General features: G+C 35.8%; 1 protein-coding gene across 1 annotated transcript in view; it reads right to left on the reverse strand.

The window, feature by feature from the left end:
• Positions 1–18365, reverse strand: part of PpD3 (protein phosphatase D3) — a 258573-nt gene that overhangs the window by 55376 nt on the left and 184832 nt on the right. The window contains exon 10 of the mRNA XM_090392850.1: positions 3502–3580. Within this exon, the coding sequence (XP_090248976.1) occupies positions 3502–3580 (79 nt within the window). The remainder of the gene's footprint in view (positions 1–3501; positions 3581–18365) is intronic.

Raw genomic sequence — 18365 nt, forward strand, 5'->3', positions numbered from 1 at the left:
TGTAAGAAATCTACTCCTCATATCTCTCTTCACCACACTCTTATATAACTTCCAGAGATGGCCTATGGGTTCTTCCCCCTCTCACTTGTTGAATGCCTATTATCGCCCTTTTCCTCCTATTTACAAAATTCTGCAAGCCACATGCATGCATTTGATAGGAGATTGGCTTTTTCCGTGAACCTAACCGTGGGTGACGATGCAATAGACCCATCTGGGTGTACTAGTGGTGGAAACAGTGTTGGACAAAAGTTGTGGTCAACTGCTTTGGGAAGTGATGAAAATTCTGGCTGCCATTTGGGCATGATGCAAGTTTCCTGCTTTTCTTTCTTTGGAATCAGTTATTGATGTAATGATTTTCTTGCAGTTGTTTTGGTCTTTGGTTGTAAACAGTGAAAGAAGGCAAAGTTCTTGATGATAGCCATTTGAGGTATGCTTGGTTCTTCATTTTTGCAGTTTTGGCACATCTTTTGGAGAACCAAGGCTTACGCTTAAGGGATTGAAATTTAGACTGGAATGGGAATATATGCTTCTATTCCAGACAGGGTTGCAAATGCATTCAAGTGTCTTTGCTTGGATTGGTGTAATTATAATGCCAGACGACTCTTGGTTGAGATTGGCTGGGTGGCTGTCATTTGGTGGAGAAAGGGATAAGCACAAAGTTGTGCTTATCCCTTGAATTTAACAGATTAGGACAGAGAGATTTTCATCCAAAGTAGATTGTGACTGGGAGAGAAAGAGATTCTAAGTAGAATGCATTTGGGCATGGTATGTCATAGCAATGTATGTACAAACACCACTCTTCAGCTGAAAAGGAGTCAAAGAATGTGTATTAGAGGAAGTTGAGATGGGTAATGCTTGAGAGGCTGAAATTTGGATTTTTCAAAAAAAAGCAGGTGCAGTTTTGCAGACTAAAGGTAGAAGTTGTCACTGTTGAAGTTGGAGCTGAGACCACATATCTTCATAACATGGATCTGGAAGTCTCTGTGGTTTGTGGTTGACTAAGTGGGTCATACATGTTCCCTACACAGTACTTTGGTTTTAAAATTGGCTATTAACAGTGTTCAATTTCTCACTAATATTCCTCTTTTGTAGTTGGTGTTTCCATTGTCATTGCCAAATTCATCGTCTTTGTTCATGATGGCTGAAGGCAAGGTGAGGTCAGGCTTGTATACACGATTAGTATACAAGCTTGTATAGAGACTACTATACAGACAAATATACTCAAAGCATTCCATGACTATCAGTTTCACTGATGAAGCAAATATACAAAAAATGGTCAATGGTGAGAGTATTTGTGTAGTTTTGACTTGAGAGCTGACAATGTATGTAAGAGCTATGACCAAGAATGGACACATGGAACTATAAAGCACATGATAATAATAAACTGAGGAGACAGCTTGAGGTACTGTCTTGGCAAGAGAAATTGCGAGGTAGAGGAAGAAATCAATAGTACATAGAAATTGGTTAATGGATGTCTAAAGGAAGCTACACCTGACTGCATCTCTAAAATTAGAATTAATTGCATGGAAATTAACTGAATAATAACAGTTTAAAGCAACAGCTGCAGAAAAAATAGGATGCTATAGATCTGATATCATAAGAAGAAGGATGAAGAGATTTAGTGCTATAAAAACAGGCTGGGAAAGTAATGGCCATGGGAGGTAGATGAAAACAGATTACAAAAAAGAAATTAACCAAAGAATTTTATTGCTATATAGCAAGTAAAAGAAAGTGATCTCAGTGAATGTGGATGGTACAGAAGTGTCATATACACAAAGAATAGCTGAGTTGTTGAGCAAAAAAAACTTTAGTAAGGTATATATTTCAAGGAAATCCATTGGTTCTCTGGATGCCAAGGTATTACTGGATGAAAGAAAAGAACTAGTTGAATGACAAGTATTAGAATTGTTACCAAATCTCGACTCAAATACAACAGCTGGAATGGATGGGATACTGGCATGTGTGTTGAAGGAATGTGCAAAATAGCAATGCCCCCCCCACACACACACTTGATCATTCAACATGAGTATATGAGCATATTAAGATTTCTAATGAGAAGAAAGAGAGCAAGATAACTTTTGTTATACAAGGGTGGAGCTAAGACTGATGCAATGAATTATAGACCAATAAGTTATCTCTGGTATGGTAATTAAGGTATTGGAAAGACTGTTAGGAATCAAATCCATAGGTGGATAGACAACAGCGGGATACTCTACAGGAGGACAGCATGATTTTGTTGATAGATGTTGAAGGTAGATCTTGCTGTCCCAATTTGCTCATGTTCCATAACAGAGTAATAGCAGAACTGGATAAGGGGAAATGGATATACCATGTTGTGTCTGGGTTCTTGCCAAATCATTTGAGAGGATTCCATGCTGGAATCCTCTCAAATTCTGTACTTAGGATTCCTAAGTACAGAACTCTGTTATACACTACTTGTCACCCACCTCCTCATAGACTCAGCATCACAATATGTCACTTTCTGATACCTTTCAGTCAGCCACTATCCAATCGATTTGATGGGATTATTTTGCAAGCCCATTCGTTTTTTTGTAACAATCCAGCATGGAATCCTCTCAAATGATTTGGATTTGCTGATGATGCCAATTTATGAAGAGTAATAAGGAATATAACTGATGCAGAATTCCTACAGGATGATTTGAACAGATAGGTTATATGGGTAAATGATAATAAATTTCAATTTAATGTTGCCAGGTGTAAAGTTATGTATTTTGAATGTAAGCCATTACAGGTATTACATTAATGAGAATTTACTGGAAGTAGTCAATGAAGCTAGAGACTTGGGATTATTGCAGGCTATGAATTTAAAGTTTTAAAATCACAGTGCTAAGGTGGTTGAGTCATCATATCAGATAACAGCACTGTTAATGAGAACACCAACATGTAGCAATAAAGAAGTTATCCTCCCACTTTACAAGGCTTTGATAAAACCATTGCCCCGAGATTACTATGTGCAGATATGGTCACCTGGGTTCCAAGATAATAATAATATTATCTTGGAACCCAGGTGAAGATAAAGATAAAGATAAAGCATGAAGATGATAACTGGCCTATGGAATTGTGCATATAAGAACCCATTAGTGTGATCTTCAAGTTCGAGAAATAGATGGAGAGGAGATATGATAAACATGCAAATTAATTACTTTCCTAGAAGCTGGCTAGTAGTGTTAGTGAGCCTGTGTAGTTCATGCAAAAACACTTCATGCCATACTGCATTGTGTGTGTATGTGTCCAAAACTGGTTTCCAGCATTTTTTCATGGCTAACATTAGATGTGGATCTTCAGAAAATGTTTGTGTGTATTTAAGTATGAGTATCCAAATTGACTTTCTTTCAATGAGTCCTTGGACTCTCTGGAAGTGCATTTATAATAATAATGACATTCATGATATTTAAATATTTTCAATTCTTAAAAAAAAAAAAAATTAAAAGCACAAAAAGTAAGCTCCAGAGCTCAAAATCAATCACACATAGTACTTACCAATACTCTTTTATTTAGACAATGAGCTAAAGGTAAATAGTTAAATACTTCAGTAAACAGCTCAGCCATCTGAGATGAGTATGTAAGCAGAGTTGAGGTTTACAACGAAGAGAAGTTTTTAAAAAACTTTCAGATGAATGAATTATGTTTTCTCTGTTAACAACAGTCAAGTTACTAACAGTTCAAAATAGACTAATTAACCTATTTCTAACAAATGTATTATTTTGCATTCTGAAAGCATGGTACTATTATCCATGATGAAAATGGCATATATAAACAAACTGATCAATCTTTAATCTGTGATAACAACTCTCATTCTTTACAACTGTTCCTCAATGCTAACTGTAGATATCATGCTTGATCATAATCAATTTTTTTAATTATTAAAATTGGAATAATTCAATTAATTAATAAAACTTACCCATTCTTAAAGGTGATCAGGTATGATAAAAATTATATTCTTTGACAGATTATTTGCAAAAGATCTGCCTTAAGCAACCAAGCACAATCATGATTTTCTCATGCTATTTCAAACCTTCAATATCTGCAAGATATTGAAGATTTGAACTAGCGTGAAATTGGTACAAAGGCCAGTTAAATGATGATGCATTTCATTTATCACTCAAATGTGATTTCAGCAGGGATGTAAATTCTGATATACTGATCATACTATTATTCAGCCATTCTGTCACCTGATGCAAAAAACGAAATAAACAAATAAATAACATATGACTGCACAGATATTGCAATGATGTGCTACAGGGGTCTACAATACTTTGTGTATGTAGGATTGATAAAAAAACAAATGTACTAATGACTTTTTGAATTTATTTTTAAAAATTAAAATTTGATATTTTTTATGCAGCAAGTATAAAAGTTTTTTGAACAATAAGACATTGTGTTACATAAGAAACCTCAGAATCATATCTTGACTAATTTTTTGAAATAAATCCACCAACTCAAAGGATTTCATGACAACATTATCAAGATCAATCTAGGCATAGAAATCAGTTCCTGTATCTTAAACACATCTGTCGTAAAATTAGCTTGTGAATGTGATGAACATGATTCTAAATTATGATCTAATTAACAGAAAGAAAACAGAGAGAGAGAAAAACGGCATGTATTTAACAAATGTGTCATTAAAAAAGGTCAAAAGAGAGGACTAAGTGCAATAATTAATAACCATACTCTGCATTGCTTAGAAAGCTCTAAGGACGAAGACCTACTAGATGGACTTTTGTAATATACTTTTAAGACAAGGTGGTTAGTTATAGTTAACAAAAGTATTTGGAGACCTTACGCCATGCAAATTTCAGATCCTACCACATGCAAATATTCAGGGAGTGTTTGTGTAAGCCTGGAATAAAAGGTGAGATGTGCTGTATGTTTTGCACTGTACTTAATGCCAAGATACCATGTTCAGCTGAACTGACAGACTTCGAATGTGGGATTGTAGTTGGGTGTCACATCACTGGTCTTTCTGTCCATGACATTGCTATCCATCTCAGTATACTGAAATCCACTGTCGCTTATGTCATTCGTAGATAGAAAGTTGATGGTGTTACCATAGCAGGAACCTGGGCAACCTGGGAGGCCACTTGCACTCCCTGACCAAGATCGACGAGCTCTGTCTCGGAATGTTCAAGCACCTCGCACGTTATCAGCAGTGAACCTCGCTGTCAACCTGGAAAATGGTGCAGGGACATCTATCAGCAGTGAACCTCGCTGTCAACCTGGAAAATGGTGCAGGGACATCTATCAGCAGTGAACCTCGCTGTCAACCTGGAAAATGGTGCAGGGACATCTATCAGCACTAGAACTGTCTACAGAGGTTAGCATGCCTTAGGTTACCACGGTAGAGCTGCTGCAAACAAGCCACACATCACCCCTAAATGCCAAAAAACATTTGGACTGGTGTCTTTCAACACTGTTCCTGGACTGTAGATGATTGAAGAAGGGTTCTGTGTAGCAATGAATCACACCTGCAAATATTTCACTCTGGTGGTCGTGTTTGGATCTAGAGATTACCTGGGGAATGATTCTGACAGGACTGCATCATTCCAACTGTCAAGTTCGATGGAAGCTCGCTAATATAGGATTATTTCAGTTAGATGAGGGCTTGGTCCATTGGTGGATGTGCCCAAACCAATGACATCCTGGACAACTTCATGTCTCCAACACTATGGAAGGACTTTGGCAATGATCCTTGCATGTTTCAGCATGACAACATTTCATGCCATACTGCAGTGTGTGTGTCCAAGACTGGTTTCTAGAAAACAACTGAAGTGTTGGACTAGCCAGCTCAGACTCCAGACAACAGCAGCTGTCATCAGCATGAACAATGGGAGTAGCTTTGCAAAAGGAACAGAAGTATATTCCTGTTGCAATGTATCAGAAATTGGTTGAACGCATGCCACGAAGGGTGGTTGCTATCATTCAGGCCAAAGGTGGTACCTAGAAATGTAATTAAATTAAATTAAATGTAATTAAAATGCAATTTTTTTTTACCACAACTAGGTGTTCAAATACTTTTGTTAACATTGCTATCTTTTGTTAACTTGCTACCTACTAACACTGCAAGATCTCTAGTCTCATCAGTTTCTTCTAGCATAATCCCACCAATATAATATGACATTGGATATGTAATCATGCCAAAGTGAATGACTTTACATTTATTGACATTGAACTGCCATCCATTTTCTCCTGCCCAAAATTCCAGCTATTCAAATCATTCTGCAAGTACTGCAAATCAGCAGCATTCCTGATTATAATACCTATCTTTGCATACACAGCAAAAGTTGTATGTCGCTTGTCAAATCCCTCCTAATATCATTAATGCACAGATTGAATAACAGTGGACCAAGCACTGATCCTTATGGTACACCACTTGTTACCTTAAATGTTGTAGACTCACATCCCCCCCCTCCATATACCACTTTTTGATATCTGTCAGTCAGCCATCCTCTTATCCATGCTAATATTCTATAACCCAAACCAATTTTCTACAATTTATGCAATGGTTTACCAAGCTATATTCTGTCAAAAGCCTTAGCAAAATCCAAAAGTATCATCATGGTGTATCCATTCCCCTTCTCTAGTTCAATGGTAACGTTGTTATAGAATGTGAGCGACTTTGCTAAAAACATGACCTTCCCTTAGTAAACCCATGTTGTTCATCGCAAAGTAGAGATTCAGAAGTATAAACACATTAACACAAGAATATTTTAATGTTTGCCAAATATTTCAGTCTGAAACTAACAGACTATCCTCAGTGTCTTGATAGGAACAGTTTTTACAAGGTGGAATACAAACAATTGATCATTCAAAAGTAGAACGAGCCACGTGATGTTACATTGCTAAGCATTAAAGAGAGGTAAATTTCATCAGAGTGATGAATAAATTATAGGTATTAATTCACAATTTCATATAACAATCTTAATTTATAAATTCAATTAAAGATAACATTAGACTAATGCAAGAATTAAAGGTATCAATTAAAAAATATATATATATATTTTTTTTTTAATGTGTTATCCGGATTAAACTTTCCCATATTTTTGACAAGGATATGCAATCATTTCGATAGAAAAAAAGAATACAAGAACATCAATAATACATTCTTCACAACAAATCCAATAAGTCTGGATTGGCGCAGCAAGGGATAGAGACAAGCCACAACATTCTCTTGTCCAAGACTCACCTTCTACATGTCGTTATAAATTCAAACGACTATTCAAAGAGAGTGCTGAGGCCTTACTTCAATGCCCTAATTTGAATCGAAATGATTGTATATCCTTGTCAAAAATATGGGAAAGTTTAATCCGGATAACACATTAAAAAAATATATATATATATATTTTTTTAATTTATACCTTTAATTCTTACATTAGTCTAATGTTATCTTTAATTGAATTTATAAATTAAGATTGTTATATGAAATTGTGAATACCTATAATTTATTCATCACTCTGATGAAATTTACCTCTCTTTAATGCTTAGCAATGTAACATCATGCGGCTCATTCTACTTCTGAATGATCAACTGTTTGTATTCCACCTTGTTAAAAACTGTTCCTATCAAGACACTGAAGAGAGTCTGTTAGTTTCAGACAGAAATATATGGCAAACATTAAAATATTCTTGTGTTAACGTGTTTATAATTCTTAATTTAATGTCACAAGTGTCTCTCAAGAAAAGTAGAGATTCACTGTTAACCCATTTCTGAATACGAGCACTAAGCAATTTTTCCAAAATCTTCACTACCACTCCTGAGATAATAATTGGTCAATAGTTGGATGCATCTGTCTTTGAACCACCCTTGTGCAATGGAATTACCATACATTCCTTCCATTCCAGCAGAATCTTCCCTATTCTGAGACTCATAATAAAGAGCCTGGTCAAAAGAATAGCCAGTTCAGCTGAACACTCTTTTTTAGCACACGTGCTGATATCCCCCCCCCCCCCATCAGTCCCTACTGCTGAATTCTTATTCGATTTGTGCAACAGCTCTAATACCTCATCCTCATATACCTGCGTTTCTTCATCCAGTGAAGAGGTAGCAGTGAACTCAATGTTGTGTACACCAGGTCGATAGCTTTTAACAAAATGGGCACTCATTAGCTGAACAACCTCTTCTGCATCTGTAACCCCCTCATGCCTCTGGATTTAGAAGAGTTATTCTTTCATATTCATTCTATCTTTTACTTGCAGCAAGCATATTGATAGAATTTTTGTGGGTTGTCTTTAGCACACAATAAGTCAGTTTCTTTTCATACTCAGACTTTGCTTTCCATACAACAGTTGTGACTATTCTAGCCTCCTGCTTATAACATTCATAATAGACATCATCCTTATGCACATGGTATCCCTTACACATCGTCCCTTTCTTACGACTCTTGCTTAATAAGATTACACACCCATTTGACTTCTGCCCTATTTATTCTTCAAACTCTTGGGACACATTCTGATATCGCATCATTTAATCATCATCAAATTCCTCACATTTACCCTCAAGGAGTGTACAGGATATGATAGTACTACATGAAAAATTTACATCATTACTAACTTCCTGCCTACAATTTTCTGCCAAATCAATCTGTTACCTGTCAAAGCTACAACATTGCCAGATCTCATATTTATATATCTATCTTCTAAGGCACTTTTTACCGTATCAATCCACCTATATCTTAGTCTTCCTCTGGGTCATTTTCCTGCCAACCTGGCAGAGAACACTAGTTTGGCTAATCTTTCCTCACCCATTCTGTTTAGGTGACCATACCACCTGAGATTAACTCTGCTAACGCATTCTTCGATGATGACAATGTCAAGTACTTTCCTAATATCCTCGTTTTTAATATGATATTGCCATTGATGCCATCTGTTCATGCCCTAATCTTTCTCAGGACTCTCATATCTGCGGTCTCTAGTCTTTGGTCAAGTGTTTTACTTCTGACCCAGCTCTCAGATCCATAAGTTAAAATTGGTTTGAACACTGCCTTGTATACAGCTAATTCAGTGTTTTAATTAATTTCTCTCTTATTCCACATAAATTTATTCAGCTGACTTCCTACCACACCAGCTTTGTTGATTATGTTGTCTATTTCCATATTCAATTTACCATCTTCACTAAAAATCGTGCCTAAGTAGCTGAAATGTTTAACTTGTTCTACAGGTCCTCCATTCACAATGCAGCTGATATTTTCAATGCTTCTGCCTATTTTCATTATCTTTGTCTTGTTATTGCTGACCTTCATACCATATCTATCACAACAGTTATTCAATTTACTCAGGGAATCTTGCAGACTTGTAGCGGATTTATTTAGAAGTACAACATTGTCCGCATAAAGCAAGGAGCTGACATTAACATCTCCAATTTTGATATCAGGTTTAATACCACTTTCCTTCATAATGTAATCCATATGGATAATGAATAACAGAGGTGATAATGTACATCCTTGTCTGACACCAGATTTAACATTAAACCATCTTCCTGTACTTCCTTCAATTCTAACTGCTGACTTAGAACTCAGATAAAGACTAAGTATTGCTTGATATAATGATCCACTGACACCATACAACTGTCGCATTTTGAATAGCTTCTCTCTCTCTTGGCACTTTGTCATATGCTTTTTCCAGATCTACAAAACTAAAATACAGATCTTTGGTATATTCCCATGACTTTTCAACTATTTGTCATAAAGTGAATATCTGACCCTGACAGCCTCTATTTGGCCTGAATCCAGCTTGTTTCTCACTAAGCTTCTGTTCCACAATCCTTCTCCACCGTTTCTCAAGTATACTGGCATAAATCTTACCAGGAACACTCAGTAGAGAAATACCTCTGTAATTCTCACAATCAGTTTTATTTCCCTTTTTATATATGGGTACTATGAGAGCTCTACTCCAATCATTGGGAATTCATCCTCTATCCAGGCCCTCTGAACTATGCAGTGTAGCCACTGTAAAACCTTTATACCTCCATACCTGAGCATTTCTGGTCTAATATCTAGTCCAGCTGCCTTTCCACATTTCACTTTTGATGGCTTTTTCTAATTCAAGCATGGATATGTATTCATGACTGTATGCCTGTTGAGTGTTTTTTATCACTGTGCTGTCATCACTGCTAGTTTCATTTAGCAATTTTTCAAAGTAATTACTCCATACTTCAAGGATATCTTTTTCTCCAGTTTTCATATCATCTTTATCATCTCTAATTCCTTCTACAGCACTCTTTCCTCCATTTCTAAGCTTCAACAACTTCCAGAATATCTTGCCACCTTCTTGATATTTATTTTCTGTTCTTACCAAAGTCTTCCCATGACTTTTGTTTAGCTAGTTTTACAGTTTAGTTTTCTTACATTTGTCTCTGTATTCTCTAAGAGCACAAGCTGACTTATTTGCCATGAACTTTTGATATGCTTTCTTCTTTTCGTTCACTGCCTCTTTAACTTCCTGTGTCAACCATGGAGTTCAAATTTTTCTATCCTTGCAGACAACTTCACCACATTCCTCTCTAGTTGAATCAATCAATGTTTTCTTCAGAGCTTGCCACTGAATCTCCAAGGTTTGATTCCTGTTCTCAAACTCTTTCATTATTTCTTGAATAATGTTTGTATATTTTAGTCTACAGTTCACATCTGAGAGCTGCTCAACTTTTATTCGTTTTTAAAACTTTCTTACATGTTCTTCTTTTCAATATGAAATTCAATTTTATCCTGCTGAAGACTAAATAGTGATCACTTCCAATTTCAAATCCTCTGTACACTCTGGTGTCCTGCACCAGACAGAAAACATCACTATCAACAATAATATAGTCAATGAGACTTTTCTTATTCCTTGCCTCTTCTCTCCATGCGAATTTGTGCACATTTTTAAGTTGGAACATGGTGTTAGTAATAACCAGTCTATGTCCTGAGCAGAAATCCAACAAGTATTTGCAATTATTATTAGCTTTGCTCTTTTCTCCAACGCATCATTTAAGTATTGTTTAAATGCTTGCCATGCACTGTCAATATTTTTTCCATCCAGCAATCAATCCCATTCCACTGAACTCAGTATACTCCTCAGTTGGTCATAATTTCCTGCTTTGTAGTTCAGCATGTAACCTCTTCTGAATGGAACATTCATAAACTTAGTACTTCCCCAGTAGGTACCGCATGATCACTGTCATCAATTTGAAGCAGAATAATTACATGAAAAGCATGTTTGGGGGGGGATGTAGCAAAGATTGCAAATACAGCTCAAAAGATAATTGCAATGCTGAAACGACATTCACATGTAAAGATAAGGATGTCATTTTGTCACTTTAAAGGCCTTGATATAACCTCAATTGAACTATTGTGTGCAGGTCTGTTCTCCTGGTTTCCATTGTGATTCTGATATATTGGAGAGAGTACAAAGGAGAGTGTTAAAACTAATATCAGGTTTGTGGAATGCTGATTATGAAGACAGATTGTGAATTTGTAGACTGCAGACACTAGCAAACAGGATAAAGCCGGGTGACATGATTGAGACTTACAAACTTCTGAAAGGGTCATACAGGATTTCAATTGATGGGATTTTTCAATTTATGGAGGGTGGGGAAAGGACGAGAGGGCGTCCTTGGAAGCTGAGAATGAACGCTGCCAAGAGGAGTGTAAGGGCCAGATTTTTCTTTCAGAGGGTGGTGCGTGATTGGAATGGATTGCCATTGGATATTGTTATTGCAAGCGGTGTGAATGAATTCAAGAATAAGTAATAGATGGTGTGTGTAGTATGTGGCCTCCCTCAATGAGTTTCTGACTCCCTGGAGGTCTCTCTTAATAATAATAACAACATTGTGTGTGTGTGTGTGTATGGCGCATGCATTCACATAAACTGTGTTCTTCTGTCCAATTTGCATGATTGTGGGACAAAAAAGTTGGAAGAATAAAACCTTGTCACCTTCATATGAGACTAGCTAACTTACCATCAACTGAAAAGTCCTGATTGAGCTTCCTCGCATCCCAGATGAGATTCAAACTCAGGTCTTTAAAAAGTTTATTTCATTAGCTAAAACTTAAATTACAAATGAAGAGTCAGAAAGTGAAAAAGTACTATGTATAATAAAAGAATAAAAATTTTTAATGCAATAAACTAAATGAACTTGTTTAAGGCACCTGGTTATGATGAACTTCCTGGTGAATTGTAGAAATATAGTGGCATAGTAGCCAATTTCCTTCTTGAACTTCTTAAATGAATATTATATACTGGTGAAATTCCAGATGACTGGAAGTCAGGCATCATAATACTAATTTTCAAAATGAAATAGGAAGATAAACAAAAATGTGAAAATTACAAATTTAGATCCATAATACTGCTGAGTCGTAGCTACAAAATCTTCACATGCATAATCCATACTTTAATGAATGAGACGACAGGAGAAGATCAAGCAGGCTTCAGATATAAGGTGGTCTACTATAGACCATATTTTGACAGTTAATAACCTGGCTAAAAATTACTAAGAGGAAAAAACAAAACTCTGCGAATAAGCTAATAAAAGAAATGATAATAAAACGGTATACAAAATTATCAAAGAATTAACTAAAATCTATAAAGGTAAACCATTAACAATGAAAGATAAAAACAAACTAGAAACTGGGTCAATACAAAATATTAAAATAATTTGGAAGGACTACTATCAAACATTATTTCAAAAGAACAGGAGGAGAAAAGTATAACAGAAAAGATGATATATGAAAAGGCACCACCCATAACCTCAGCAGAAATTATAAATGCAATAAACCAAATGAAACTTTCAAAAGCTAAGGATAAAGATGAAATATCTATAGAACTATGGAAATATGGTGGCAAGGAAGCCATTAATTTCTTAATGAATTTATTTAATCAAATTCTTTATACTGGAGTAATTCCAATTGACTGGAAAACAGGAATTATTATACCAATTCACAAAAAAGGAGACAAAAGAATACGTGAAAATTACAGACCCATAACACTCTTAAGTCATAGTTATAAACTATTCATTCGAATTATACAAAAGAGAACACAGGTGCTTACAGAAAAAATCATAGAGGAAAACCAAGCAGGATTCAGGCCACATAGATCTACTATAGACCATATCTTCACCATTATTAATATAGCAGAAAAATATTGGGAATACAACCTGCCCATATACTGTTATTTTATAGATTTTAAGCAAGCCTTTGATTCAGTTAATAGACACAAATTGATTACTATCCTAAAAAACGTAAAAATGGATTCTGATATTTTAACATTTATTACAAATTATTATGGAGACACCAAAGCTTTTGTTAAAACAAACAACGTTAAAACCGAGAATTTCAGAGTCGAGAAAGGTGTAATGCAGGGATGCCTTCTCTCACCTCAATTCTTTATCCTCTTCCTAGAAGTCTGTAAAACCATAGTCGATGAACCAGGTGTAAAAATCAATGGTACCAACATTAATCACATAAAATACGCGGATGATATCATTATTTTAGCAGATTCTAAACCACAGCTAGAAAAAACTATTAATATTTTAAATGACTCTTGTAAAACTTATGGTATGAAAATAAATCTTTATAAAACAAAAATAATGAAGATAGGTAGAGAAGAAGAAAATATTTCTATAAATCTTGAAAATCACCTGCTGGAACAAGTTAATAAATATGTTTATCTTGGCAGTCTTATATCTAGTAACTTCAACAATATGGAAACAGTAAAACACAGGCTAAACCTAGGTTGGACCAACATGAATAAACTAAACAAAATATGGAAAAATAAAAAAATCCCAATGAGTCTAAAATTAAAATTATATAAAACAATTATTATCTCAACGGCTACTTATGCTTCAGAAGCCTGGAGATTAACTCAACAACCAATCAAGAAACTTCAAGCATTTGAAATGAAATGCCTCAGAAAAATTAATAACACCCACTGGATGCAACACAAGACTAATGATCAAGTCAGAACAGATTTAGACTTCCCAGATAATATAATAGACACAATCATTAAACATCAACTGAGATGGTTTGGTCATATTCAGAGAATGGTCCCTCATAGACTGCCATATTTAGCTCTGAATGGATATATCAGAAGAAAAAGACCTAGAAGCAGACCAAGAAGTACTTGGATAAAGTTGCTGAAAGAACATTCACATCTACCCAGCTATAGAGTCATGATTGAGATGGCTAAAGATCGCAATAAGTGGAGAACCTTTCTTCTTAGTGGACTCAACCCGTTACTAATCGGATGAGATGAGAAAAAGTACTGGGCATACAATTTACCTATATAACTACAGTTTTATTGACTTCAGATAAGTTTGATTCCATTGACAGGAACAAAATGATAACCATCTTAAAATCTATGATATTAGATTCAGATATGCAAATCTTGATCACAAATTACTATAAAGATACCAAAGCAATTGTCAAATTTATTTACTATCTCGAAGAAATATGCAAAACCATAGCTGAAGAACCAGGCTATGGTTTTGCTATATATTTATAGACTTACAGGTCTATAAATATATAGCACAAATATCAGTCACATTAAATATGCAGACCATATTATTATTTTTGCAGAATCTAGAGCACAACTGGAAAATAGAATAAAAATTTCAAAAGAAGAGTGCAAAATTTCTGGAATAAAAATCAATCTAAGCAAAAACTAAAACAATGAAAATAGGAAGAGATAAGGAAAAATTTCAATAAACTTAGAAAATCATATACAGGTATCCCTCGATTAACGAGGTTAATTAATCCCTCAGTGTTACCGCATATATCAAAATTGCGTTAATCAAATCTAATAATCAATATTAAAAATTACAATTCGTCCATGATCGATTACTGTATTAATAATTCGTTTTATATGTACTCTTTTAGGAAAGATAAAAAATGAATGCAAAGTAAATGTTTAATAAATGCTTGTACCTACATTATTTACCAATTGTTTTATCAAGAAAAGTTATCAAGAGTCATTTGAACAGTTTTAGTTTTTTTTCTTATCAGCATAAATTCTACGGTAACAAGCAAAATGACTCTCCAGACCTCGGCAAACAAGCAATAAAACATAAAGAAAAAACAATGCAAATATAATACATGATGATACAAATTAAGGGGATACTGAATCCAACATTATTTCATAGCCGAATATAGACACTACAAGAGTTTCGTGCCGAATATATAGAAACTAAAAGTTTCGGCGGATGCAAGCATAAGCAACCTTATGGGCAACTTGTAGTAAAGGTGGACTAAGCTCCAGATCACTTTCCTTAATATTTTCCATAATGTAAAGCACATCTCCTAGAGGACATGTATGATAAATAAGCCTTTGGCTCTCTATTTCAGTAATACATGATGGTTTATTTATTTTCAGTTACAATCTAGAAATTATTGAACAAAAAAAAAAAAAAAAAAAAAAAAACATACTATACTGACGTCGAAGGTCGCGGTATCTCTCTCAGATACAATTTACTGTCAAATATCACAAACCTTCACATAACATGTGTTAAACCAAACTGACAGCAAAAAACAGTGCGAAATATCACTCGTAACATATGAATGCTCAGCCACTCATGACCTCCAAGGTATACACTGAATTGTGTAAGCATATTTATATTAAACATTTTGCATGTATCTGTCAGACCAGCTGTGAGCTCCGCAGAGTTAAAGGCACATTAATGAAAACTCTTGTCCCGTATATCAAGGGATTGCAGCACTTAATTTCGGCAAGTTAATCAAATCCCGCATTAAGCAAGGGATACCTGTACTTGAACAGGTAAAGCGATTAACGTATCTTGGTAGTCTCATTACTTATAACCTTGACAACACAGAAACAGTAAAATACAGACTATATGAATAAACTAAACAAAATATGGAAAAATAACAGCATTTCAAAAAGCCTCAAACTAAAACTCTATAAAACCATCATGTTGCAATAGGTATAATGATGAGACATGGAGACTCAATCAGAAAGAAATACAGAAAATCAGAGCATTCAAAATGAAATGTTTAAGAAAAATCAATAAGACTCACTGGTCAGAACACAAAATCCCAAAGAAGGTCTCCCTTCCGCACTCTGTTAAATTCGTTTGCCGTCTCTATCGCTCCCCTAATGCCGCCAACCACTCTGAGCTCTTTAATTTCCTCTCCTTAAAATTGATTTTCTCCAGTTCCATGGTCCTATCAGCAAAATCATCCTCCTAGGAAATTTTAATGTCCACAACACCAACTGGCATTCCTCCTCCAGCTGTACACATCTTGCAGGCAGAGATGCTGAAACATTTGCCACCACTAACAACCTTACACAAATTGTTCACATGCCAAACAGAATAACAGATAACCTGAACCACTTCCCAAACATCCTAGATCTCTCTTCCTCCCCAATGACCCTTCCAAATACACAGTGAATGTAGTGGACCTCCTAGGTAATTCTGACCATAATCTAGTGCTTGTCTCCTTCCCCATGCAACAATGTTTACACAGACATTCCAACAAGAGTAGTTTGCCATTATAACAATGACAAGTGGGACAGCATTCATAACTTCTATCTATGCCTCATTCCCATGGTTGGATAATTGTTTCCAGCCTTCCAACCCAAACATATGCACCGAATGTATCACCAACTCTAAACTGCCATCCCCTAACTAAACCCTGTTTCTCCAAAAGATGTGCCACGGCTATACAAATGAAAAATCAAGTATACCACAACTGGCTCACATCAAGAACTTCATCCTCCTTTAGTGCTTATACTCAACCCCAAAATAGATAAAATAGATGCAAGAAAACTATCAATGCTTCTAAAACAGAGTTTGAAAGAGCAAAAAGTAGGAATCATGCAGCATGTCCAAACATGTAAGCCTTTTGGTCTCTTGCCAAAGCAATTGGTTGTAACTTTTGCCCAACACTCTTCCCACCCACCCCCTATCATACCCAGATGGATCTATTGTTTCATCACCCAACAGAAAAAGCCAATCACCTGGCTTCAAACTTTGCTTCAAATGCATGCATAACTGACAATGTCCCCCAACCATTCCAGGTGTCCAACATGCAATGCCCCTATATCCTTTTTGCCAGAAAGAGATCAGAAAAATATTGTCCAAATTAGACACAAAAAAGTCTCCTGGCCCTGATAGCATTCCTCCAATTGTTCTGAAGATTTGTGCACCAGAACTGACTCCCATCCTATGTCGCATGTATATTCTCTTTACTCCACTGATATCTATCTCAACAGGAGATCTACTCATATATCACCCATCTCTGGAAATTGGTCTATATTCAATCCATTCCCAAGGAGGGTGACAAATGCCATCTAACTACTGCCATCTCAACTCACCTCTATCCTATCTATAGTAATAGAGAAAACCATCGATTCCCAACTCCTACACTACCTCAAATGCACCCAGCTAATAAACGACCACCAGTATGGATTCCATTGCTGCCAGTCAACAGGAGATCTACTCACATATATCACCCATCTCTGGACAAATGCCATGGAGAAGTTTGAATTTCAAGTGGTACACTTCATATCTCCAAAGCTTTTTTACCAGGTCTAGCAACAAAGGCTTACTAAAGTAGCAAACTCCCATCATTTGGCATGTCTCATGACTCCTGCAGCCGGATTGTCAGCTTCTGTCTGGGCGCGCGCGTGCACACACACACACACTATGTGTGATGGTGGATGGTTCCTTATCCTCTCACCATTCAACTAATACCAGGGTTCCACAAGGTTCTGTTCTGTCACTAACCCTCTTCCTTCTATATATCAATGCCCTACTTCAGTTTACCTCCAACCCAATACACAGATTACAGTTTTTGCACTCTTCCATTTCATTTGATAAACCACACTCTACACAACTCACTTCAACCTACAGAACATCAACCACCACTGCCCTCAATTCTGATCTCCAAGCCATCTTCCAATTGGGTTCAGATAAACTTGTCAATTTCAATGTTAGTAAAATCCAGTTCTGTCTTACTTTTTTTAACCACAAAAAGGACCATTTTCTCCCAGTATAATTTTTGACAATACTCACATGTCCAGATAAGATGAAATTTCTCTTCTTGGAATTACTCTGACATCAAGCCTCTCCTGGCATAAACACATCTCAACCATTGCATCCTCAGCTTCTAAAAAACTAGGATTTTCTCTTTCTCAAGATGTTACTTCACCTCTGAAAAGTTGTTAACCTTATACAAATCACAAATCCACCAGCTATTGAATACTGTTCTCACATTTGGAATGGGGGCTTCTAAGAGCCCCCTCAAAATGCTTGACTCAATAGAGAGGAGAGCAATTAGATTGATTAATGACCCATCTCTTACCAACCCACTCCTCCCACTTTCGCACAGACATTTGGTTTCTGCAATTTGGGTATTCTATAAA

The sequence above is a fragment of the Typopeltis vanoorti genome, chromosome 1 (assembly GCF_054136105.1).
Source record: "Typopeltis vanoorti isolate ZY-2024b chromosome 1, IOZ_Tvanoo_1.0, whole genome shotgun sequence".
Taxonomy (NCBI): Eukaryota; Metazoa; Arthropoda; class Arachnida; order Uropygi; family Thelyphonidae; genus Typopeltis; species Typopeltis vanoorti.